Source organism: Panulirus ornatus, chromosome 6, assembly GCF_036320965.1.
Source record: "Panulirus ornatus isolate Po-2019 chromosome 6, ASM3632096v1, whole genome shotgun sequence".
In the NCBI taxonomy this organism is placed as follows: domain Eukaryota; kingdom Metazoa; phylum Arthropoda; class Malacostraca; order Decapoda; family Palinuridae; genus Panulirus; species Panulirus ornatus.
The window spans coordinates 51,003,764-51,029,837 of NC_092229.1; the positions used below are offsets into that span (position 1 = coordinate 51,003,764).

At 44.8% G+C, this 26,074-nt stretch overlaps 1 protein-coding gene across 1 annotated transcript; it reads left to right on the forward strand.

Moving 5' to 3' along the window:
* The first annotated feature begins 6,273 nt into the window (after positions 1-6,273).
* Positions 6,274-25,692, forward strand: LOC139748922 (N-acetylgalactosamine-6-sulfatase-like). Its single transcript, XM_071662284.1, has 12 exons — positions 6,274-6,440; positions 10,996-11,119; positions 12,754-12,828; positions 13,062-13,066; positions 17,649-17,925; positions 18,689-18,829; positions 19,332-19,447; positions 20,245-20,372; positions 21,859-21,961; positions 22,391-22,549; positions 23,803-23,883; positions 24,715-25,692. Exons 1-12 carry the CDS (start codon positions 6,294-6,296, stop codon positions 24,799-24,801), a joined length of 1,443 nt encoding a protein of 480 aa, XP_071518385.1. The 5' UTR covers positions 6,274-6,293; the 3' UTR covers positions 24,802-25,692.
* Positions 25,693-26,074: the final 382 nt, after the last annotated feature.

Here is a 26,074-nt window from a genome sequence, read left to right on the forward strand (position 1 = left end):
ACAAATCTCTCTTTCTCTCTCTCTCTCTCTCTCTCTCTCTCTCTCTCTCTCTCTCTCTCTCTCTCTCTCTCTCTCCCCCTTGGGTGGTTAGATAGAGGAAGCGTAGGAATGAGGAGAAGCAGGAAAGGGGGGGAACAGTTAGTGTAAAGTGTTACTATCAGCGACCTTATTGGTGGCTGGGAAATAGTAATAGCCACATCTACTTTCTCTCTCTCTCTCTCTCTCTCTCTCTCTCTCTCTCTCTCTCTCTCTCTCTCTCTCTCTCCCCCCCCTTAAAGATGGTCTGGAAACAACAGGACGAAGAAAATGGAGGGCGTGAGGGAGCGAGGACAGTGGTGTTGGTGGTGTTGGTGGTGGTGGTAATATAACGCGAATACTGACGCTTGAATTATGAAGTCTTGAGTCTCTTGCTCAGCCAAACGCGGTGAGCGGCAATATGGACCCTTGCAATCCACGGAAGCGAACGACGTAGCTCAAGTGTATTTAAGCTTCGCTTGAAGTCCAGTAGAATGAAAAGAAACTTTTCACGTCTTACAAAAACGAATAAAAAACTATTCATGTCTTAGAAAAACCCATGATAATTACCTGCTTGGTTCTCTTTTGGGAATGTAAATGTCGCATTATCTCCCTCCTCTTCTTGATCACATTTATAAGATGAATATGACCATGAGCACTAGTGATTCATGAGCATCGGTGTGTTCAAACCTTCACGGCCGAGGTCAGGGGCCCCCAAGGGCGTGAGGCTATTCACAGTGACCCGGACATGATGATCTACACCGGCCCTGAAGGTGGGGGATAGAGATGTGCCGTGCCAGCAACAGGAGCGAGGGAACAAGCTACAGTGTCGGCAAGGAGGAAACTCCACTTGAAAATGGCAGGTATATTCATTCTCTGAAAACCCTTAAATTTTGAATCATACTCTCAAACTAACTGGGGCCATTACCCAGCATATGTAATTAGACTTAGATCGGGTTGCAATGTTGCTAAATCAGTATAGATATTAGTTGCACGACAAGCAATCGACTCTGTCTGTCAAGTTTTGTCTGTTCATGAAGCAAAGGAGATATTCACACTTGAGCAAAATCATAACCTCAGATGGTCTACGGGCGTATAAACTACCGTAATATCTTTATCTCGTTCTCCTCAGCGTTCTTAACAGCGCACCTCACTGTCTACCCTCCTTAGAACAAAGCAGATTCGGACTGGACATTTAAGGGACCTACATTCATTGTGGCCTGATTTACTAAAAAGGATGTGAGTAAATGAATTTCTACGATCGGATTTTTGTGCAATAAGCTACATTGGTGAGCAGTTGTGTGGAGGATCACAATAACCTATTGGTTATTGAAGTCGACCTCTCCCTCTTCCACACATCTCCAGCCAGCAATGCGAGGCAATGACACTCAAACGTTTGTAGCCTCATCTGTCGCATGGCTTTCCCATGGTATCAGTGCCTTGCAGGTGGTCAAAACTGGTGCGAGGGAGACAGTGTGATGCAGGGAAACATCGATCTCCCTCTTCCAGAGCCGTGAACGGGCGTGGTACCAGCCCAGCCTAGTGTTCCTGGGAGATAATGTGGTGCTGGCGACCACAAAAGCCACACAGGCCCAAGTCTGCTGTTAGTTATAAGGTCCTATATACCATATATCATACGCCGGCAGTTGGACCTTCTTTAACTTGAACATTTCGCAAGTTTTCATCCTCACAAAAAAAAAATCGAGTGTTGCTTTCCAGTGATCTGCGACATATGGCAGCAACTCTGACGAGGATGTACCTCACTCGGGTGTGTTACGAGTCGAAGAGACAAGAGACTCTTTGCGTATCGTCAGCGCACATCACTGACGGAGGAAGTGCAGGCGAGACAAAAACCTAACGAAGCAACCAAGACATAAAGTTGATACCGCTGGAGCGCTAAGGAGGGACCCATCCATCCAATCAGCTAACTAAGCCGATGGTAATAGTCATCATATTAAACCTGATGCATTTTGAGTCATGCATAACATGCCCTTAATCTGTTAATTTGAGGCGGGTTTCTGTTCCACGCAGTGCACAGAAAGCTGTACGAGAACAGTGGATCTAACACTGGCAACACATCCCCTTAAATACACCAACTCAAAAACTTTCGTCTCGGGAAGAACTTATCAAAGCTCAGTATACTTTTTCTCGATCACGTAACAATGACGCTGTCACAGGCCATTCACTAGAGTCGTCACAAAACTAATAACCTTAAAAAAGGTGAAAGATATCCGAGATCCACCGATATATAACCCCTGATCAACATTACCCACTTTGGATTAAATTTAAATCCTGATATATCTTTATCATGAGTTAATGCTATATACACAGCTTAATGGAATACGAATATATATATATATATATATATATATATATATATATATATATATATATATATATATATATATATATATATATATATATATTGCAATGGGGAAGCATTGAGCAATGACTGTACACTGATCATGAAGACATTAACTTACTAATGACAATATGTGATCAGTATGGAAAAGAGACAGTTGTTAAGCATAAGAAAACGAGTGAATAGCATCAGTGCTTAGTGTGGGCACCATGAGACGTGGTGGGTGAGAAGGTCAACACAGGTGGTGATGCTTTGGGTGGGCGGGATGGGTGGTGATGCTTTGGGTGGGCAGGATGGGAAGTGATGCATGGGGTGGGCAACATGGGAGGTGGTGCTTGGGTGGGCAACATAGAAGGTGATGTTTGGGATAGGTAGGATGAGAGGTGATGCATAGAGAGGGCCAGTTGGAACCATACCAGAGACTGGGGAGTTGGTTGGTCACGCCCGACTAAGGTGGTGTCCTAATATTTTCTGCTGTTTTCCTTCCTCGTGTTGGCAGTGTCATTGTAGTGACCTTAAGTATTATGAATACGTTGCCCCTGCGTCAGGTGGTGGCTGGCCCCACATACACACACACACACACACACACACACACACACACACACACAGATACACACGCTAGCGCGCGATGTGAGGCCCGATGTGAGTATATCTATAAACATACATACATATATATATATATATATACTTTCTATCATTATATAACCCTATGAACTTCTCCACAGGGTTCCTGCATTATCAAGGCTGCGCCACAATCAGTGGCAGGGAAGGGATGCAACTCCTTTGGAGTGAGAAGATCTTCAACTAGACTGTGCTCCCGAAGGTATATCTTCTTCACTCGCGCCACAACCACAAGCAGGGCGAGTCACAGGAAACATGAGTCATATATGAGTAAAGGCTTTTACTCTTAATCTACGTATGTCTTTTGCTGTTATAACGAAGCTTTTGAGCTTCTATATCCCTCCCACTACCTCAGTGGTGTTGGGGAAATAGTATCTTCCACTGTGAAAAGACTTCTGAACATGTCATTCTCCTTCTCTCGTTTTGAACTTGTTATTGAGTGCCTTATAATTCTTTTCACACTGAATCGCAGAGCCTCTACTGATGCTCTCGAACCGACCTGATGAATTGATAGACAATTCTTCTTTTTTCTTATATTTCTCAGCTTCGTCCAGAACATTCTTTTATCAAAGTTTCTGTGTTCTTTCTCCTTCCTCGTTTTGCCTCATTCTTAGGACACTGTTACCTTTCATATGCTGGCCGTCTAGGAGGCTACTTGCCTACAATGTGTCCAGAGTACACCACTAGCATTTTTTTTGTGTGTGAGTTTTGATGTTTGTTAGTGATCCATATTTCTTTCTTTCTTTAACCTTTCATCTCCCTATGTGCAGCAAACGGTAGCCAAGTTCTAAGTCCTTCAATACAAACATCACAGAACTTGCCATATTAATCAACTGTATTACGTAGCCAAGGAAATCCATGAAACAACCTATGTTCCTAAAAGAAAGGTGTTCATGTGATTTACAATGATGATCATATCTCCTCTTTGATTCTGGCCTCATCTATGTTCTTTCTATATCCTTTTCAAACACTCATTTAACACTCAGGCATTACAAGATCACTTTATACAATGGGGCAGCTGATGAACCATATCTGACATTATCAATTATCATGCAGCTATGTGTAAAGATAACGTTCAATAACAATGGTTCGTTAACTCTGTGACTATCTAATCTGTTTAGGAAACCTCCCCATATAAAACTCGTAAGAACAGGTATATCCATGAATACATGCATGGTAATATGTATTTTCTTATAGTCTATTTCTTTTAGAATAGACAATCTTCCTTATCAGAACCTTTACTATCTTTGAGGAGCGTTTGTCTTCCTGCTTTCTGCTTTATATCTTTTTTTTATGTTAGATGAGACGGCATGACCAACTGAATGACTTTATCAAGGGTATTTCGTTAACACTATATATATATATATATATATATATATATATATATATATATATATATATATATATATATATATATATACTCTAGCCTAAGCCAGTCAGCCATTTTATCGACCCATCCTTACGAGTAGGATAAACAGCTAGGGTGACTGTGGAACGACTGCCTCAACCACGATTCGAACTAACGCGGGCTTAATCCCTGGCGGCCGGTGAATGCGTCACAATTATCACACAAGTTCGTTTCACTGTGTAAATCATTCGCACAGCCTCTCTTCTCGTTTAGCACTATTTGAAAAACGTAATCCATCTATATTTCCTCATATCTAATGTAATCTCTTAATAAGAAATGAGGTCTCTTTCCTCATTCGTATTCTCTCTCCTTTCTCAGCGTGATACATATCCCTCTGGAGTGATTAAATTCATATCTTATCTCTTTGATAGTTTTTTTTTTTTGTCTTTTATCTCCACTTCTCCAAAGATATCAGGTTTCTTTTCACTTTACAGAGGTCCTTGAACTTCATTTCTTATGTATGTACATTTGCGCGGGTGTGTGTGTGTGTGTGTGTGTGTGTGTGTGTGTGTGTGTGTGTGTGTGAAAGAAAATCTAACTTTTTTCTAGATTAAAAGCTATAGGATCTATATAATGGCACAAATCACGACACAGATGCTGTACAGAGGAGGAAGTTCCTTTGCTCTTCCGAAGACTTTCAAATACTGCTCATCTGTACAGACTTCGGCTCACATAGTGTGAAGTAGCGTTCATTTCATCCCTGTTTATCTTTAAGGCTCTGAGGCCAATTCTAGGTCTTCAGAAGTGTAGCCAAATATATATTTCGAGGTCGCTCAGAACCAAAGTGAGCAGCTATACCACACCGCTTGAGCTACGAGATGATCCCACGCCACTGACCTGCACCCCATGGGAGCCACTTCAGTCCCCATTTCCACGTCTGTCTTCAAGTAATGACTACAGTATCTAGGCAGAGCCAAAGTCCTTAGCAAAAGGTTCTCAGGAGAAAGTCGTACATTCGCGCGCTGAACTAGGCTATCAACGACCATTAGAGACGAATACCTTGAAACGATGCGTTCTCCTCACTAAATATGTGTAGCTAGGCCTTATTAAGCGGACAGTCTGGATGGAAACATCATAAAATGATCGAGCGAATGACAGAAAAAAAACCCCTACCCCATGTTCTATACGTGGGAAAAGCAAAGTACAAAATCCATCGCGTCGTTTCCAGCTGTGATGTTTGTAGAAATGACACTTGGGTTACATGTGTTCCTTGAGGAGCGAGGTGTGTGTGTGTTGTGTGTGTGTGTGTGTGTGTGTCGGGTCCCAAGCGATGCCAGCCTTACGAACTTTTACTCATTTACTTCATCTGTTGCTGCCCGTGTATTTGGTCAAGTCTGTACTGTTTAAATCTTTTCCGTGTCTACACCTGGCGTGAATGTTTGTGACCGCGAGCCTTAAAAATTTCTCTTCGCTTCCTCAATCTGCCTCCCAGACCACCACATTAGGGCAACGTACGAGCAAATGTGGTTGTTAATGTCTGAACAGGCAGGGCATTCTACTATGAGTCTGCCTTACCCATTTATTCTTATGGCATGGCATGAAATAGAAAAAGAAAAAAAGAAAAAAGAAGAAGAGGAAATTGAAGAACAACTGATTTATATGTTACAGCAACACCTCTTAAGAGAATAGAACCTTTAAATAAATATTAGTAAGTATGGCAACATTGGAAATCATACGTCATACCCAATCAGTGAGAGTTCCACACAACGCATTAAGGATATAACTCGTATAATATATATATATAACCACACGAAATGATAACAGAAATGACAATAGATGTATTCAGACTGTATAGGTGTGTGCGCGTGTGTGTTCCCCCTCGCCTTATCGCCCAGCGATAAGGCGAAGAGATCGCAGGGAGAGGAGAGGAGTGAGAGTTAGTCAAGTATGAAGAACCGAAGCGTCGTCAGTGTCTCCGTCATGTATAGTGTGCGTGGCAAGTGCAACTGGTTGCTGGCGATAGGTTTACTCCTGTTTACCCCAGCGGCGGCGACAGACGACCTGCCAAATGTCATCATCATGCTTATGGATGATGTGAGTCGCAAGGGCATGTATTGGCAGTGTGTTCCATCGCCTACGGCTGTGATTTTAATCGAGAGAAATGCCTCTCAAATTTGTTAACCGAGTACGCCCTGCCCGGCGGAGTTAGTCGACTTGATAGGTGTTCATAGAAAACGGTAGCTTCGGGACCATACCCTATTTTGGAGGCCAGACTCTGGTGAAATAATTAAAGACTTAAATTTAAAGTGTTAATGGGTTTACATATATGAAGCCAGGTATATTCAGCCGTGTATAGAAACTGCTTAGTGAATCCTTGTTATACGTTCGTCTGTGGTGCTTATACCTACAATATGGCTGAGGAAATTTAATGTCTTATTTTGTCTTAACTTTCCTCAGTAGAACTTCACTGGATCTACGCTTGAAGACTGTGATTTTGTCGATTTGATCACCTGTTGAATCTTCCACGTATGTGTGTATCTGATTCCTTCGTAAATCCTCTATATCTTCAGTGGTTATAGATTCCAGATGTCCGACCTCCCACTCACAACTTTCGTCTTTTTCTAACCCAAGAGGTAGCTTTTGTGGCTCTACGTTTGACGTTCTCCAAATGACCAGTATCTCTCCTGTAGTTCGGTGATACCAAACCTGTACACTGTAAGTAAGATGGGATTGGATGACTGATTCAACATCAGTACAGTATTTCGAATCCTTTTTGTTTTTGTCTGTCTGGCTGACAATGTTTTGCTTCCATATCTCACTCTATTGTTCGCTTTCCAAGCAGCTTCGAGTCGACGATGTCGGAGCTTATTAACTCTTCCATATCCCTCTCCTCTCTAATCTCATCCAACATTTCTTCTATTACCTTCATCTCTCGCTGTGTACTTCAATTCCCCAATTTCTCTCCCACATTATGCAGCGTCTTGTGCATTTTCCCCCAAACCGGAGTATCAAAAGCCAGTTCGAGTATTATTATCATCGTAATGTGCCGTATCAGTGGGAACTACCAGACATACTGGCTTTGAAGACAATGAAGGCAAATACGAAGCTTGAGTTGCGTAGAGGCACACACTGAGGATCTGTGATCAATGAGTGACTTGTGGAGTCTGAGATAGAAAAACAACTCCAAGAGGCGAGAGGGGGGCTCGGGGCAATGGTTCATTCACAGGCAGGTTCACAACCAAGGGCCTTGTAGAAGTGTTTGGTTGTTTAGACGAGGAGATGACCTTCAATATTAACGTGGACGTTGACCATGAACATGCCCTGGTGTTCGCCACGTGTCTATAAGGAAATTCATACATAAAAAGAGACAGGCCACGAGCCTAACATTGGATAATATATATATATATATATATATATATATATATATATATATATATATATATATATATATATATATATATATATATGTATATATATATATATATATATATATATATATATATATATATATATATATATATATATATATATATATCTTTCTTTCTTTCATACTATTCGCCATTTCCCGCATTAGTGAGGTAGCGTTAAGAACAGAGGACTGGGCCTTTGAGGGAATATCCTCACCTGGCCCCCTTCTCTGTTCCTTCTCTTGAAAAAAAAAAAAAAAAAAAAAAAATGAGAGGGGAGGATTTCCAACCCCCCCGCTCCCTTCCCTTTTAGTCGTCTTCTACGACACGAGGGAATACGTGGGAAGTATTCTTTCTCCCCTACTTCCCACGTATATATATATATATATATATATATATATATATATATATATATATATATATATATATATATATATATATAATATATATATATATCTGGACAAAGAATTCACAACCATTCCCTGAGATATCCTAAGATAAAAGATACCAAAGATAACCCTAAAAAAAAACTTGAAAATGGCTAGCCAAGCTCATAGCCGGCAAGAGCCATCCACAAGTCACACCTCTAAGCTCTATAATGGAGTCCCTGGAGTCCCCTAGGGAGCTTTTCTATCTCCAACCCTGTTTGATCTTTTCTTGTGTCTCTATACACCCCAACCTCCGCCAGGTACCCAGTCCTCGACCATCCCCAGTGGGAAGATGAGCACCTAGGTTGGCTATCGACCGAGGTTACTGACTAACTAACTGCCTTGCCTCGTCTAAGATTCGCACATTGGCGACCCTACACGTCAGGCATACCCAGCGACACGAACCACCACACCAATACATCACATCCCTAACACACACACACACACACACACACACACACACACACACACACACACACACACACACACTCGGGTCGGTCTTGCAGCTGCTGGTGGCTGGAGCGACATGAACAAGCGACTGTGACACGACTTGAGGACGCTCCTACTCGTACCAACACACCAGGTGTTTAGGTCACCGCCGATACGAGGTTGTGTGTGAGGCGTCCCAGGTCACTCGTCGACATTAGGATGCCATCTAGGTCATGCATGACCTTCAGTGCCCACACCATCGGTCTGGCCGAGAGTGACACTGCAGTACATCCACTGGAGTACATCCACTGGAGTACATCCACTGGAGTTATCGTCAGTGTCGCGTCTGTCTCTCTCCCACTCGTTGGGCTTATTAACCCCGTGGCTTGTGATGATCCCATCTCTCTCTCTCTCTCTCTCTCTCTCTCTCTCTCTCTCTCTCTCTCTCTCTCTCTCTCTCCCGAGACCAGTGTGACGCATCGTACGCTCTCCCTATCCCCCGTCGTGACGTCACGAAACCCAACACCCGCCATCTTGGAGCTACAAGGAGCGAGCTGCTTACATCGGCCGCCAGAGGACTGCATTCGACCTCCCCCCTCACCCACAGCTGTTTCTCTGACACTCGGCCGCCATCTCTGTGACGTCGACGTGGCTGGCGTTTCGAACGACGGTGTTTCTTTCGAGTTTCGAAGCAACTTAGCAGTTGTTTCATCACCATGAAAACACCATTTACTCGAGTGTTAAGAGTGACATAAGTGTCTCGTTTCACGGTGAACCACTCGCTAAGGAGCTCTACTGGTCATTAACATGTCTCCAGTGTATGAATCAGTAATGACTCAATGCCAAGATTCGGAACGCTTCGCAATCACACGAACACACAGTTCCCCACATCTACGTCTCCTCGATTATATAAGTCCAGTAACTTTCAAAGGCTGTTAACAATGATTTAGACTTGTGGCTTAATACATGAGAGCGAATAACCCAAAACAAACCTCTTATATCACCTGACGACAGCCAGAAAATAGACTGTGCTTTATCACTGGTAGATAAGGTTCGCCGTGACGCTCGAAAAGGTCTCCGAAGCACGTGAGCGAAGCGCCTCAAGACGAAGGGTAGGAGACTACGATTAACTTTGGGTCTCATTTTCTATATGGTAGAAGGAAGACTCCCATAAATACAAGGTGTTTTTATGGCGTTTATTCTCTTAGCCGGGACTGAAGGGGATTGTATCGGGAAGTATGTTGCAAAGGCAGGTTCACTAACGCAAAGTTTTCGAGAAACTATAGAGGTAAGGAGTTAGTCATTGGTTAGTAGTATATCATATTATCCCAACTCATTCTATATTTGGATGTCGCATTTCTTAATGTTATCATCGCATTACTTGTATGAGCAGCACTTGTAATACACGAGAAGAGCGAATGGTAACAAGGGAATGTTACTGCTTATAATACTTTGTCGCTGTCTCCCGCGTTAGCGAGGTAGCGCAAGGAAACAGACGAAAGAGTGGCCCAACCCACCCACATACACATGTATATAAATACACGTCCACACACGCACATATACATACCTATACACTTTAACGTATACCTATATATACATACAGAGACATATACATATATACACATGTACATAATTCATGCTTGCTGTCTTTATTCATTCGTCAGTCGTTCACAGCTAAGTGTTAAGGAGTGCCCAAGGACCCTTAAAAACCTTGGCTATTTCTCTCCCTCAGAAAGAAATGTAAATAAGTGGGATTATGAGCCTACACAGGTCATTATGGAGTTAGTGCAGCAATGAGACCACAGCTGGTTAACGAGTGGCCTGGCAACCTTCCTTTGTACCGGTTCCCTGTCTTGGGTTCACTAGTTTCACTTGCCTTTCGAGTCTTTGGTCCCTCTCAGTTTCGAGTCTTTGGTCCCGCTCTGTCTCAAGGCTTTGGTCTCTCTGTCTCGAGTCTTTGGTCCCTCTCTGTCTCGAATCTTTGGTCCCTCTCTGTCTCGAGTCTTTGGTCCCGCTGTCTCGGGTCTTTGGTCTCCCTCTCTGTCTCGAGTCTTTGGTCCCTCTCTGTCTCGAGTCTTTGGTCCCTCTCTGTCTCGAGTTTTTGGTCTCTCTGTCTCGAGCCTTTGGTCCCTCTCTGTCTCGAGTCTTTGGTCTCTCTCTCTCGAGTCTTTGGTCCCTCTCTGTCTCGAGTTTTTGGTCTCTCTGTCTCGAGCCTTTGGTCCCTCTCTGTCTCGAGTCTTTGGTCCCTCTCTGTCTCGAATCTTTGGTCCCTCTCTGTCTCAAGTCTTTGGTCCCTCTCTGTCTCGAGTCTTTGGTCCCTCTCTGTCTCGAATCTTTGGTCTCCCTCTCAGTGCCATTTACTCAACCGAGCTCTTCTCTCGCCAGATGGGCTGGGGTGACCTGGGATGGAACGGGGAGCCCAGCAGAGAGACGCCGAACATAGACCAACTGGCGAGCGAGGGTCTGACTGTGACGAGCATGTATACCGCCGCACCGCTCTGCTCTCCTTGTGAGTGTCGGGTGGCAGAACACCCTCGTGAATGTACTTGTGAGGGTAGTGAGGCGACGGTCGAAGGTTAAGGGTAGAGGAAGCGTTCAGGAGTGAGTGAGTGAGTGAGTGACACGCGAGGTGAGGTTAGTAGAGAGGCGAAGGTCGAAGGTTAAGGGTACAGGAAGCGTTCAGGAGTGAGTGAGTGAGTGAGTGAGTGAGTGACACGCGAGGTGAGGTTAGTAGAGAGGCGAAGGTCGAAGGTTAAGGGTACAGGAAGCGTTCAGGAGTGAGTGAGTGAGTGAGTGAGTGAGTGAGTGACACGCAAGGTGAGGTTAGCTGAGTCTACCTGTGGCACAAAAGGATGGGATAAGATCAACTGAGCCAAGAAATTTTTAAAGAAGTTCTATGAGGTGAGTAACTTCGAATTCTCAGCATTTCTTTTTTTTTCTTGTCCCACTCGTAACTCACTGACCCAGGTCACTCACGTCCCAGCCTACTTTCCCAGCTGACGTCCCAACGCACTGTCCCAGCTCACGTCCCAGCCCACTGTCCCAGCTCATGTCCCAACCCACTGTCCCAACTCACGTCCCAGCCCACTGTTCTAGCTCACGTCCCAACCCACTGTCCCACCTCACGACCCAACCCACTGTCCCAGCTCACGTCCCAATCCACTGTCCTAGCTCACGTCCCAGCCCACAGTCTCAGCTCACGTCCAACCCACTATCCCAGCTCATGGCCCAGCCCACTTCTCCCTTGAAGGGCCAAACGAAGACCTGAGACATCTGTCCACCTCGCTTCCAGGGAAGGTAAGAAACGAGGTGAAGTGATGATAAGGGTGGTTATCTAAGCCATGAGGGATGTGAGGGCATGATCAGCAGAGAGAGAGAGAGAGAGAGAGAGAGAGAGAGAGAGAGAGAGAGGAGAGAGAGAGAGAGAGTCGTAACCAGGAACAGTGTGAATGGAGCCTTTTTTTCTCTCTCTCTCTCTTTCTCCATTAAGCGAATGTGTCGTACTGTGAATGTGAAATAACATCATCATATGAGATAGGCTGGACATGAGAGGGAAGAGCGTGATGATGAGTTGGATATCATCATGATGAGCTAAATGAAAAGTATGAATAAATGAAAAAAAAAAATGATGAAAGAAAAAAAAAGTGTAATTTAAAACAATGAGAGAGAAATGCTGTGGATAGTCGACCAGTGTTGAAAACGTCAATGATCTACAAAGTTACTGTTGTGAGGAAAAATAGAAGTGTCATATTTCATGTTGCTTTTGAGAAACTTTCGTGCCCTTTCATTCGCGACAAACGTTTTAGAAAAAACTTTTTTCCATTCCGATGATAAATACGTTTCGACTTGACGCTTCTCCAACGTTCGGCACTTGTAGAAATTCTCCATAAAAGTTGGGTAATTGTGTTCAACGCCCACTCCAAAACAAACACCCATCACACAATCCCACACCCCGCGTCCTCATTCCATTTTTAGATGAGAGAGAGAGAGAGAGAGAGAGAGAGAGAGAGAGAGAGAGAGAGAGAGAGAGAGAGAGAGAGAGAGAGAGAGAGAGAGAGACTTGATCAGAAGTTTATCAGCTACGGTCGCGGGAGGAGACATGAATCTAACATATACCTTTTCCCTTCTTCATCATTCCCACAGCACGGGCCTCTCTCCTGACCGGCCGCCTCCCCATCAGAAACGGCTTCTACTCCAACAACACCGCAGGAAGGAACGGTGAGTGAGTGAGCACGCCTCCCTCCCTCCCTCACTCTGTCTTCCCCTCACCTCTCTCTCTCTCTCTCTCTCTCTCTCTCTCTCTCTCTCTCTCTCTCTCTCCTCCTTACCCCTTTCCACAATCTCTTCCACCCTGTCCCGTACGCTATCCTCCCCTTCGCCTGTGCCACACGACTATCTCCATCAAACCTCACCCTATCCACACACCACCACGACGGCCAAACCCGTCGAAGTATATGTATACACAGAACTTTCTTTCACCACACCATCCCCCCTATATCACAGAACTTTCTTTCACCACACTATCCCCCATATCACAGACCCTTCCTCCACCACACCATCCCCCCTATATCACAGAACTTTCTTTCACCACACCATCCCCCCTATATCACAGAACTTCTTTCACCACACCATCCCCCCTATATCACAGAACTTCTTTCACCACACCATCCCCCCTATATCACAGAACTTTCTTTCACCACACCATCCCCCCTATATCACAGAACTTCTTTCACCACACCATCCCCCCTATATCACAGAACTTTCTTTCACCACACCATCCCCCCTATATCACAGAACTTCTTTCACCACACCATCCCCCCTATATCACAGAACTTTCTTTCACCACACCATCCCCCCTATATCACAGAACTTTCTTTCACCACACCATCCCCCCTATATCACAGAACTTCTTTCACCACACCATCCCCCCTATATCACAGAACTTCTTTCACCACACCATCCCCCCTATATCACAGAACTTCTTTCACCACACCATCCCCCCTATATCACAGAACTTTCTTTCACCACACTATCCCCCATATCACAGACCCTTCCTCCACCACACCATCCCCCCTATATCACAGAACTTCTTTCACCACACCATCCCCCCTATATCACAGAACTTTCTTTCACCACACTATCCCCCATATCACAGACCCTTCCTCCACCACACCATCCCCCCTATATCACAGAACTTTCTTTCACCACACTATCCCCCATATCACAGACCCTTCCTCCACCACACCATCCCCCCTATATCACAGAACTTTCTTTCACCACACCATCCCCCCTATATCACAGAACTTTCTTTCACCACACTATCCCCCATATCACAGACCCTTCCTCCACCACACCATCCCCCCTATATCACAGAACTTCTTTCACCACACCATCCCCCCCCCTATATCACAGAACTTCTTTCACCACACCATCCCCCCTATATCACAGAACTTTCTTTCACCACACTATCCCCCATATCACAGACCCTTCCTCCACCACACCATCCCCCCTATATCACAGAACTTTCTTTCACCACACCATCCCCCCTATATCACAGAACTTTCTTTCACCACACCATCCCCCCTATATCACAGAACTTTCTTTCACCACACTATCCCCCATATCACAGACCCTTCCTCCACCACACCATCCCCCCTATATCACAGAACTTTCTTTCACCACACCATCCCCCCTATATCACAGAACTTTCTTTCACCACACTATCCCCCATATCACAGACCCTTCCTCCACCACACCATCCCCCCTATATCACAGAACTTCTTTCACCACACCATCCCCCCTATATCACAGAACTTTCTTTCACCACACCATCCCCCCTATATCACAGAACTTCTTTCACCACACCATCCCCCCTATATCACAGAACTTTCTTTCACCACACCATCCCCCCTATATCACAGAACTTTCTTTCACCACACCATCCCCCCTATATCACAGAACTTTCTTTCACCACACCATCCCCCCTATATCACAGAACTTCTTTCACCACACCATCCCCCCTATATCACAGAACTTTCTTTCACCACACTATCCCCCATATCACAGACCCTTCCTCCACCACACCATCCCCCCTATATCACAGAACTTTCTTTCACCACACCATCCCCCCTATATCACAGAACTTCTTTCACCACACCATCCCCCCCCCTATATCACAGAACTTCTTTCACCACACCATCCCCCCTATATCACAGAACTTCTTTCACCACACCATCCCCCCTATATCACAGAACTTCTTTCACCACACCATCCCCCCTATATCACAGAACTTTCTTTCACCACACCATCCCCCCTATATCACAGAACTTCTTTCACCACACCATCCCCCCTATATCACAGAACTTTCTTTCACCACACCATCCCCCCTATATCACAGAACTTTCTTTCACCACACTATCCCCCATATCACAGACCCTTCCTCCACCACACCATCCCCCCTATATCACAGAACTTTCTTTCACCACACCATCCCCCCTATATCACAGAACTTCTTTCACCACACCATCCCCCCTATATCACAGAACTTTCTTTCACCACACCATCCCCCCTATATCACAGAACTTTCTTTCACCACACTATCCCCCATATCACAGACCCTTCCTCCACCACACCATCCCCCCTATATCACAGAACTTTCTTTCACCACACCATCCCCCCTATATCACAGAACTTCTTTCACCACACCATCCCCCCTATATCACAGAACTTCTTTCACCACACCATCCCCCCTATATCACAGAACTTTCTTTCACCACACCATCCCCCCTATATCACAGAACTTTCTTTCACCACACCATCCCCCCTATATCACAGAACTTTCTTTCACCACACCATCCCCCCTATATCACAGAACTTTCTTTCACCACACCATCCCCCCTATATCACAGAACTTTCTTTCACCACACCATCCCCCCTATATCACAGAACTTTCTTTCACCACACCATCCCCCCTATATCACAGAACTTCTTTCACCACACCATCCCCCCTATATCACAGAACTTTCTTTCACCACACCATCCCCCCTATATCACAGAACTTCTTTCACCACACCATCCCCCCTATATCACAGAACTTTCTTTCACCACACTATCCCCCATATCACAGACCCTTCCTCCACCACACCATCCCCCCTATATCACAGAACTTCTTTCACCACACCATCCCCCCTATATCACAGAACTTTCTTTCACCACACCATCCCCCCTATATCACAGAACTTTCTTTCACCACACCATCCCCCCTATATCACAGAACTTTCTTTCACCACACCATCCCCCCTATATCACAGAACTTCTTTCACCACACCATCCCCCCTATATCACAGAACTTCTTTCACCACACCATCCCCCCTATATCACAGAACTTTCTTTCACCACACCATCCCCCCTATATCACAGAACTTTCTTTCACCACACCATCCCCCCTATATCACAGAACTTCTTTCACCACACCATCCCCCCTATATCACAGAACTTTCTTTCACCACACCATCCCCCCTATATCACAGAACTTCTTTCACCACACCATCCCCCCTATATCACAGAACTTTCTTTCACCACACCATCCCCCCTATATCACAGAACTTTCTTTCACCACACCATCCCCCCTATATCACAGAACTTTCTTTCACCACACCATCCCCCCTATATCACAGAACTTCTTTCACCACACCATCCCCCCTATATCACAGAACTTCTTTCACCACACCATCCCCCCTATATCACAGAACTTTCTTTCACCACACCATCCCCCCTATATCACAGAACTTTCTTTCACCACACTATCCCCCATATCACAGACCCTTCCTCCACCACACCATCCCCCCTATATCACAGAACTTCTTTCACCACACCATCCCCCCTATATCACAGAACTTCTTTCACCACACCATCCCCCCCCCTATATCACAGAACTTCTTTCACCACACCATCCCCCCTATATCACAGAACTTTCTTTCACCACACCATCCCCCCTATATCACAGAACTTTCTTTCACCACACCATCCCCCCTATATCACAGAACTTTCTTTCACCACACTATCCCCCATATCACAGACCCTTCCTCCACCACACCATCCCCCCTATATCACAGAACTTTCTTTCACCACACTATCCCCCATATCACAGACCCTTCCTCCACCACACCATCCCCCCTATATCACAGAACTTTCTTTCACCACACCATCCCCCCTATATCACAGAACTTTCTTTCACCACACCATCCCCCCTATATCACAGAACTTTCTTTCACCACACCATCCCCCCTATATCACAGAACTTTCTTTCACCACACCATCCCCCCTATATCACAGAACTTCTTTCACCACACCATCCCCCCTATATCACAGAACTTCTTTCACCACACCATCCCCCCTATATCACAGAACTTTCTTTCACCACACCATCCCCCCTATATCACAGAACTTTCTTTCACCACACCATCCCCCCTATATCACAGAACTTTCTTTCACCACACCATCCCCCCTATATCACAGAACTTCTTTCACCACACCATCCCCCCTATATCACAGAACTTTCTTTCACCACACCATCCCCCCTATATCACAGAACTTCTTTCACCACACCATCCCCCCTATATCACAGAACTTTCTTTCACCACACCATCCCCCCTATATCACAGAACTTTCTTTCACCACACCATCCCCCCTATATCACAGAACTTTCTTTCACCACACCATCCCCCCTATATCACAGAACTTTCTTTCACCACACTATCCCCCATATCACAGACCCTTCCTCCACCACACCATCCCCCCTATATCACAGAACTTCTTTCACCACACTATCCCCCATATCACAGACCCTTCCTCCACCACACCATCCCCCCCCCTATATCACAGAACTTCCTTTCACCACACCATCCCCCCCTATATCACAGAACTTTCTTTCACCACACCATCCCCCCCCCTATATCACAGAACTTCCTTTCACCACACCATCCCCCCCCCTATATCACAGAACTTTCTTTCACCACACCATCCCCCCTATATCACAGAACTTTCTTTCACCACACTATCCCCCCCTCTATATCACAGAACTTTCACCACCCTATCCTTCACCAGAGCCCTTGCCTCTCCATACCAGGTACTACGAAGACTTCTCCATCAACCGAGTGAGGGGCTTGTCCAACATGACGCAACTCTTCACTCAAGAGGCCATTGGATTCATTGAGCGAGAGGCGGGCCGAGGGCCCTTCTTCCTCCTGTGGGCGCCCGACTCCACCCACGCCCCGACCTACGCCTCAGACGCCTTCCGCGGCACCAGCAGGAGAGGTAAGGCTTCCTACCGAATATTATGAAGATCATCTCTTGATATAGAGTTAAACCCTCTGAGGGAGACGATCTGATCCTGTGAGTGGAATCGAGATACGATTCTGTCGTATAGATTCGACGTATTTCATTTAACTTGCAGTGATGAACGTGAGCAGTGACTGTGTGCTATTGCGTTCTATCACTGGAAAGAACGTGGCAGTTCTTTCAGATGTGACGGTGAAAAATGGGTTTTGTGCTGTGATGGACGACTGTCCTGGGCACATCCTATGCTCTACATAACGCATTGGCCTTTAAATGTTGTCGTTACCTTAAACCAGCAGCAGATCTTGTGGTGATGTGTACAAAAAACCCTCATAGAATTGTTCCTGTTGCAGATCCAGACTGAATGTATGGATTCTTTTTCCACTCTTACTAATCTATCCTTATCTAATCATCTCTTATCACTCTGTCGTAAGATATGATTCGTTCTTATACCCCATCTAATCTTTTAGGATTTTAAGACACAGTTCCTTTAACTATTAGCAGACCTTCAATGTGCTTTGTGTATCTTCATTTCTCACTATGAATCTATTCAGCAGATGATACGTCTTCTTATCCATTAGTATCCATCCTATGACCCATATCTTCGTTACGAATCATATGTTTCTCCTTCGTCACACACACACACACACACACACACACACACACACACACACACACACACATATATCTTGGTGGGTTTGGAGTACCCTCCTGATGGGGATGTCACCTCTCCCTCCTGTAGGGCGATACGGCGACGCCGTGCGGGAGTTGGACGCAGGAGTGGGTGCCATCATTGAGGCCCTCAGACATGCAGGTGTGGACAACAACACCCTGGTCGTCTTTACCTCCGACAACGGGGCCGCCCTCGTCAGCAAGCAAGAAGGTCAGTGCCTTAAGCCGATGGTCTCAGAGCCACTGAAGTTTGAGGGGCATCTGCCTCTCTCTCTCTTCAGTTGTGTTCAGGCCAGATCATCTCGCAGGGACCTTAGGTCTGTGTAGTCTATCTAGTATCTATCAGATCATCTCACATGGGCCTTGGGTCTGTGTGGTCTATGTATCTATGTAACTCTTAATCTCTTTCTCTCTAGCTATATACCTGCTTTTCTTTGCTATCCTCCCCTTCTACTGCTTTTAAGGGGGACGATATCATCTTTCAGCAGTGTTAAGGCCAGACTACTTCGCTTGGACCTTGGGTGTATGTGGTCTGTGTAACGACATAACTTTCTCTTCCTTCTTTGTCTTTCTCTCTCCTCCCTATTCTCTTAACTACCTTTTAATCCACTGATAACTTTATTAAACCATAATGACATCGGAAACAGCCACTCACTCCTCTTTGAATTGGTTCTAACACCCTCATACATGAAGGCGTGTTGCCCTATCCTCAGGCGGGAGCAATGGTCCGTTCCTCTGTGGGAAGCAGACGACCTATGAGGGTGGAATGCGGGTCCCAGGGGTCTTCTGGTGGCCAGGTGTCATCCCTGCTGGCTCTGTCTCACAGCAGGTGAGTCTAACTGCTTCTCTCTCTCTCTCATTTGGTGACTCCCGCTGACTCTAGTCTCCCATCAGGTGAGTGCAGTAGCTTCTTTCTCTCATTGGGTGAGTCCTACTGACTGTTTCCCAACAGGTGAGTCCAAATACTTCTCTGTCTCTCATTGGGTGAGTCCAAATACTTCTCTGTCTCTCGTTGGGTGAGTCCAAATACTTCTCTGTCTCTCATTGGGTGAGTCCAAATACTTCTCTGTCTCTCATTGGGTGAGTCCAAATACTTCTCTGTCTCTCATTGGGTGAGTCCTGCTAACTCTAGTTTCCCATCAGGTGAGTCCATATGCTTCTATATCTCTCACTCAGTCACTCCTACTGACTCTATTTCCCAATAAGGTGAGACCAACTGCTTCTTATATCTCTCACTTGGTGAGTCATATTGAATCTGTCACCTAATAGCTGGCTCTATATCCTTCGCTACTAATCCTGCCACCTCTACATGTCCTAATGGAGTTGGTCCCACCTTATCTCCCGACCCGATCAAACAAGTACCTGAACCCAACTGACCAGTGAGAAGAGTAATTTACAAAGGAAAGATTTTAAAAAGTAACTCCACAACACCTTGATACAGCTGTAAGTGTAAGTATCAGGAAATTGGGAGAAGGAACTTATGGAGTTAAGGCTGATTAAGTGAGAGCAAAAATTACTTATCAGATGTCCAACTGTAAAATATAAATGTGACTCATATTAACTACCACGACCAGAGTGGTAGGGTTTCACACCTGTCCTCTTAATGGCCCTGGACATCTGTTGCAGGTGTGGACGCAGATGGACTTGTTCTCCACGGTGGCCCAGCTAGCTGGTGTCCCTCTGCCACAAGGTCGCCAAATAGATGGACTCCCGCTCGCCAACTCCCTCATCCATCCACATCTGGAGATTTTTAGGTCAGCTGGTAGAATCCGCCTCCACTCCCTTGTCTCGTCCTGTGTTCATGTGACGAAGCATGCTTCTTGTTCTTGTTCTTCTTTTCTTCTTGTTCTTCTTTTCTTCTTCTTTTCTTCTTCTTCGTCTTCTTCTTCTTTTTCTTTTTTTCCTCTTTTCTTCTTTCTTCTTCTTCTTCTTCTTCTTCTTCTTCTTCTTCTTCTTCTTCTTATTCTTCTCCTTTCTTCTTCTTCTTCTTCTTCTTTCTTCTTTTTCTTCATCTTCATTATCATTATCATACAACCCCAGGACCTCTTTGTCTGAAGGTGCTCCCGCAGTTCTAAGGCTGCGCTACTTCCAGTAGCAGAAAAATGATGAATCCTTTAAAATGAGAAGCTCCTCGACGAGATTGTACTCCCTGCTACCCAACAGACGATGATGCAGTCCCCGCTAGAGGGCGACTTTTCACTCGCGGCGTTGCAACAGACGGGCGGAGGACGGTAACACCTTTAGTTTAATGAGAGTTGCTAGAATGAGGAGGAGGTCGCTCGAGACGAATGATTAAGTAGACGCAGCGATTAATTACGACTTAGCAGCAAGAAGCAGCTTAAAGAGATATGGACAGAGTGAGTGAGTAGGCATTTGGAAAGACTCAGAGCACAGAGTGAGTGAGTAGAACTACTTACTCGCGACTGATGGCTGTAGAGAGCAATGCAGTGAGGGATGAACGGCACTAAAGGTGACGGACGCACATGTAGCATGTGCTACTGACTTTGGTCATGCAGTGGCAGTGGAGATGAGTTGGAGAATATGTTGTCGATAAAGGCATAACTGCTTGTAGGGAGGAAAGACCTTTTTATCAAAGGCAGACTGACCCATTGCACGTCACCACACAGACACCATTTGCAGTGGCTTATGTCTATATAGTAAAAGGAAAAAAAAAAGCATTGTAATTTACGAAGCTAGATCAGTACTACGTGTTAGATGTGAGCTGTTCATTGTTTGCATAAGCCATGTAGTTAGATCTCTCTCCATTGTTTGCTCTGGGTTATAAAATTGTTGATTATATCATTTCTACTTGTAGTTATGTTCATGAAATGCGTTCTTTAAGGAGGGGGCTTCATAACCCATCTTACGAATGTCTTCATTGCTTGAAGTCGATTGTAATTTTAGCATGGGAGTGGATACAACAGGTGTTATTACAGACAGATGATGGGGAAAGCTGGCATTAGGTCTTTCTTCAACTGGGTGTTTACTGTGAATTAATTCTAACATGCCTGAGCGACCCATTTCAACACGAGGTGGTTATTGACCCAGAAAATATGACGAAGAGAAAGAAATTCCCAGTCTACAGACATAGGGTAACATACTTCTCTCTTAGTATCCACCTTTCTTAATTCTTAAGGGTAGCGTAACCCACTCAGATTCGAAGAGATCTCAGAAAACGGAGCATCACCATCTTATCTCGTAACTGTATCAGAAACAGTCCACTGGTCTGTCTCTCCTTAGGCCTGTGTTCCTGTATCGGGGCAACCGATTGATGGCGGTTCGTCAGGGGTCCTACAAGATGCACCTGTGGACTTGGAGCACCCCAACCTATGAGCTGGCGAAGGTAAGCTTGTCTGCCACTGTTTTCAATGCGTGAACGAGGAACACGCGTGTGGTTCCTCTGTCGAAAGGTTACGCACGAAGGAGGTTGCGAGTAAAATGCAATTTGATAGTTCGCCCCTTTGTCTATTTTAGGGAAGTATATCTACTTAGAATGACAGTTTCTTATGTAGACGAGTTATAAGAGTTATAAATAGCTGAAGTAACTTAAAAGATCATTGAATAGGCAATTATAAGAACGAAGTTATGACGGGTTAGACCTGATCGCTTGCCTTGTGTGTGGAGAATATTATGTAATTGCCTCAGACTCGTTTACGACAGTCAGATACCCTAGACAAGGCAAGCGGTCGTTCACGCACGATCCGTCTCACATTTTACCCAATATTTCCCGACTCTTATAAGCAAACAACAGGATCTAATACCATGCTTCCAGGGGATCGACTACTGCCCTGGTGCGGATGTACACAACGTGACGACTTCCACACCCACCGACCATAGTGACAGGCCTGTCCTCTTTAATATTGCTGTGGACCCGGGAGAGCGATATCCTATCTCTTCTCACTCTGCCGAATACAGCAGCCAAGTCCCTGTGGTACGTTTCACACATATAATGCTTCCTCTGCCACCGCCACAGCATGGAGTTCCCACTGGTGGGTCTTATATGCTGACTGCTTCACTAGCTGTACGACAAGCAGGTCCTTCTGGTAGGTCTTATATACTGCTTGCTTTACCAGCAGTGCGGCAAGCAGAGGCCTGTAGTCAGACTCATTATACTGCTTGCTTTACCAGCAGTCTAGTAAGCAGAATGCTCTGGTAAGTCTTGTATACTGCTTGCTTTACAAGCGTCACAACAAGTAGGTGTCTGTGGTAGGTGTGTACAGCAAGCACGCTTCTCTGGCAAGTCCCATACACTGCTTGCTTTACCAGCAAGCAGGGGTCATACAGAGGATCTGATGCCTTCCTGATAAGCAATATATGAAGAAAAAAAACAACTTCAATGGAAAAATTTTCCTATCCAGAATATCCTACACCAAAAGTCCCCCCACCCACCTTTTTCTAAATTCTTTAATTAGGTTAATTGCATAATCAACTATTCAGCAGTAGTTAATAGATGACTATCTACAATTTTAATGAAGGTCTAACGTAATGAACTGAATTCCTCTGAGCTCCGACTATATATTTTCCATTACACCACTGAAGGTTGCAACATCATTAATGAAAGACTGGAAAGAGAAAACTGACCTGCATCTGAAACACAGAGACTCTTATTACAAGCGACCTAAGGGCAAGTGGTTAGAAGGTTAGGGGAGCGAGACCTGATTAAAAATCTACCTAGCACACAGACCTGATTGATTATCTATCAGTTACTTTTTATTGTAGATGTCCCGAAGCACAGTAACAAACTAATTGGTTTTCACTTATTACAAAGAGGATCAGACAAAGATTAGCTCTTTAAGGAGACAAAATTGAGCTCATACTAATTACTGAAGGAGATTAATTGAACACAGACTAATTCTTAAAGGAGAGCAATTGACTACAGACGTATCACAGAAGGATATTAATTGATCACAGAATGATTATGAAGGAAGCTGATTGACCACAGACGAATTCATGAGGACACTTAACTGAACAAAGACTTACTATTGAAGACTGATTGATGAAAGACTGATTAATGAGGGAAAATATTTGAGCATAGGCTTATTAGTGAAGGAGACTAATTGATCAGAGACTAATTCTTCCAGAAGACCAACTGTTTAGCATCATACGATAACAGAGAGACGCCTCTTTCTTATCTCTACAATTATCTTACATCTTGTTTGACGCAAAGTCTTAATATCTCCACAGCTACTGCAGGCTGTGTTCGACCACAGGGCGAAGCTGAAGCGGGGCGAACCACAGCTTAACTGGTGTGACCGCGCTGTGATGGTGAGTCCTTTGATGAGGTTACTTAAGCTGTGGTGGAGAAACGTGAGTGCTGTGGCGAGAGGAGTGTTTTGAAGATGGCATTTTGCGGAAGTTTCCACAGGGTTACTGTGGCGACTACAGCTGCTGTGGTATCACTGACGGATGATGTAGGGGAAGCTGTGGTAGTGACAGGTGATTGCAAGGAAGCCGTGGCTGTGATAGTTAATGAAGGGAAACTGTGGTAGTGACAGGAGATGAAGAAAAGCTGTGGTGGTGAGAGGTGATGTAAGGAAAGCTTGGTTGATGTAGGAGGAACCAACTGATAACGATAGATTACGGAAATCCATGATAAGAACGGTTGATGAAGCTGTAACTAACGCCATATATATATATACGTCACCATAAATTCATATATCACAATACGCGGCACCCTTATACCATATATGTCATCTTTCGCGACATACCATCCCATGATACATTCCTAAAACTACATTCACGATTTGCCTCACTGTACAATCTTTTAATTCAAACATTAGGAACATAAGGCCGTCACTTGATCTATTACAAAATCAACCAGATTTCTGCTTTACTGTCAGAAAAGAATGCTACTGTATTATGATAGTTTGTGCGTGAAACTTGGTCACAAACGAGGAAGATGAAAGCAGATAAATCTCATGTGATCCCCTGAATGTCCTTTTTTTTCCCACCTGGATTATACTTACTTTTCCTTCATTTCCCTTGAATGAAGAATTCAGATGTTTCCTTCTCCTTCATCACCATCATGAGAAAGTCACTCTCCACGTATCTCTTATCGTTGTGGCAGATAGTAATTCCTCTTATCTCTCCCCATAGCACTGGGCACCACCTGGATGTGAAGCGCTGGGCAAGTGTCTGAAGCCACCAGCATCGAACCCAACCCTTTGTAACTGGCCACACTAAACCACCACCACACAGCCTGTTGCTTCCAGCCACCACCAGGTGAACCCACCCATATTAGGCGCTTCTGACCTCTTCTGGCCACACTAACCCGCGCAACTGACCGCTCCTGGCCACACTAGGTTGGCCCATATGGGCGTTTCTGGCCTCTTTTGACCACACTAACCCTCATCCAGCCTTATGTTACTGGCCACACCAGTTGGATCCGCCATCTCGACGTTTCTGACTTTCTCTGGCCACATGTCACACGCATTCTGACGTTCCTGGCCACACTAAGTGGTACGTGTCAATGCTTCTGACCCCCCTTCCCTCTGCCACACTGACCCACCCATCCTAACGCTCCTGGCCACACCAGTTGGTCCCACCATTTTGTCCTTTCTAACCCACCTCCTCGACAGTCTCCGACCACACTAACCCCATCCACCCTGTGTGCAACTGGCCACAGCAGAAGAAAACTTGGAAGGTATTTCTTGTTTTTTGTTTTTTTTCACGTTGTGTGACATGCAAATGCAAGCACCACATACCCGATCACACTAGCGATGCTCTCGATATTCCTTCATGCATGGGAGACGAACTCTGGTCAGTGTGGGAGGAGTAGCGTTCGTCGGCAACGTCAACGCCAAAGCCAAGAACCCCCGGATTAATAGATCGTGTCATCGATAATAGATTCAGCGCTATGCTATGCTATGCTATGCTACTTTGAGCAGACACTCGCACTCCTAATCCAGTGGGCTGGGATTAATATAATCCATGGAATTACTCCCAAGCTGACAAGAATGATTATATAGACTCATTATATCTTTTTGTAACAGTTATATACGTACTTTATATATAACAATAGCAATTAGACTGTAAACATCATTTTCTTAAAAAATAAATCGAGTTTATTTACGAGTTTTATGTTGTGTTTTAACCATTTGATATGTAATGCTGTCACGATTCTAAAAGTGTCTTTCTAAATCAAATACACTTATGTTTTTTGATGTGAGAGACACATAACGAAGCCACGCACACTTCAGTTATATGAATTAAATATCTCAAGTTTCACATACGTTTCGTCATACAAGCATAGGTTATACGGGTATGTCACAAGTGATATTTACGAAATACCAAATGAAAATGAAAATATTTGGGGTTACTCAGGCTTGTTAAGCTTCCAGAGAGAAAGAGAGAAACGTTTTATTTTTTGTTTTAGAATTTGAGTTCAGAAGATTTAGGACTGATGAAAAGGGAGATCGAATGAATTGATGTTTGAAGGAAATGGTTGATGTGCTTA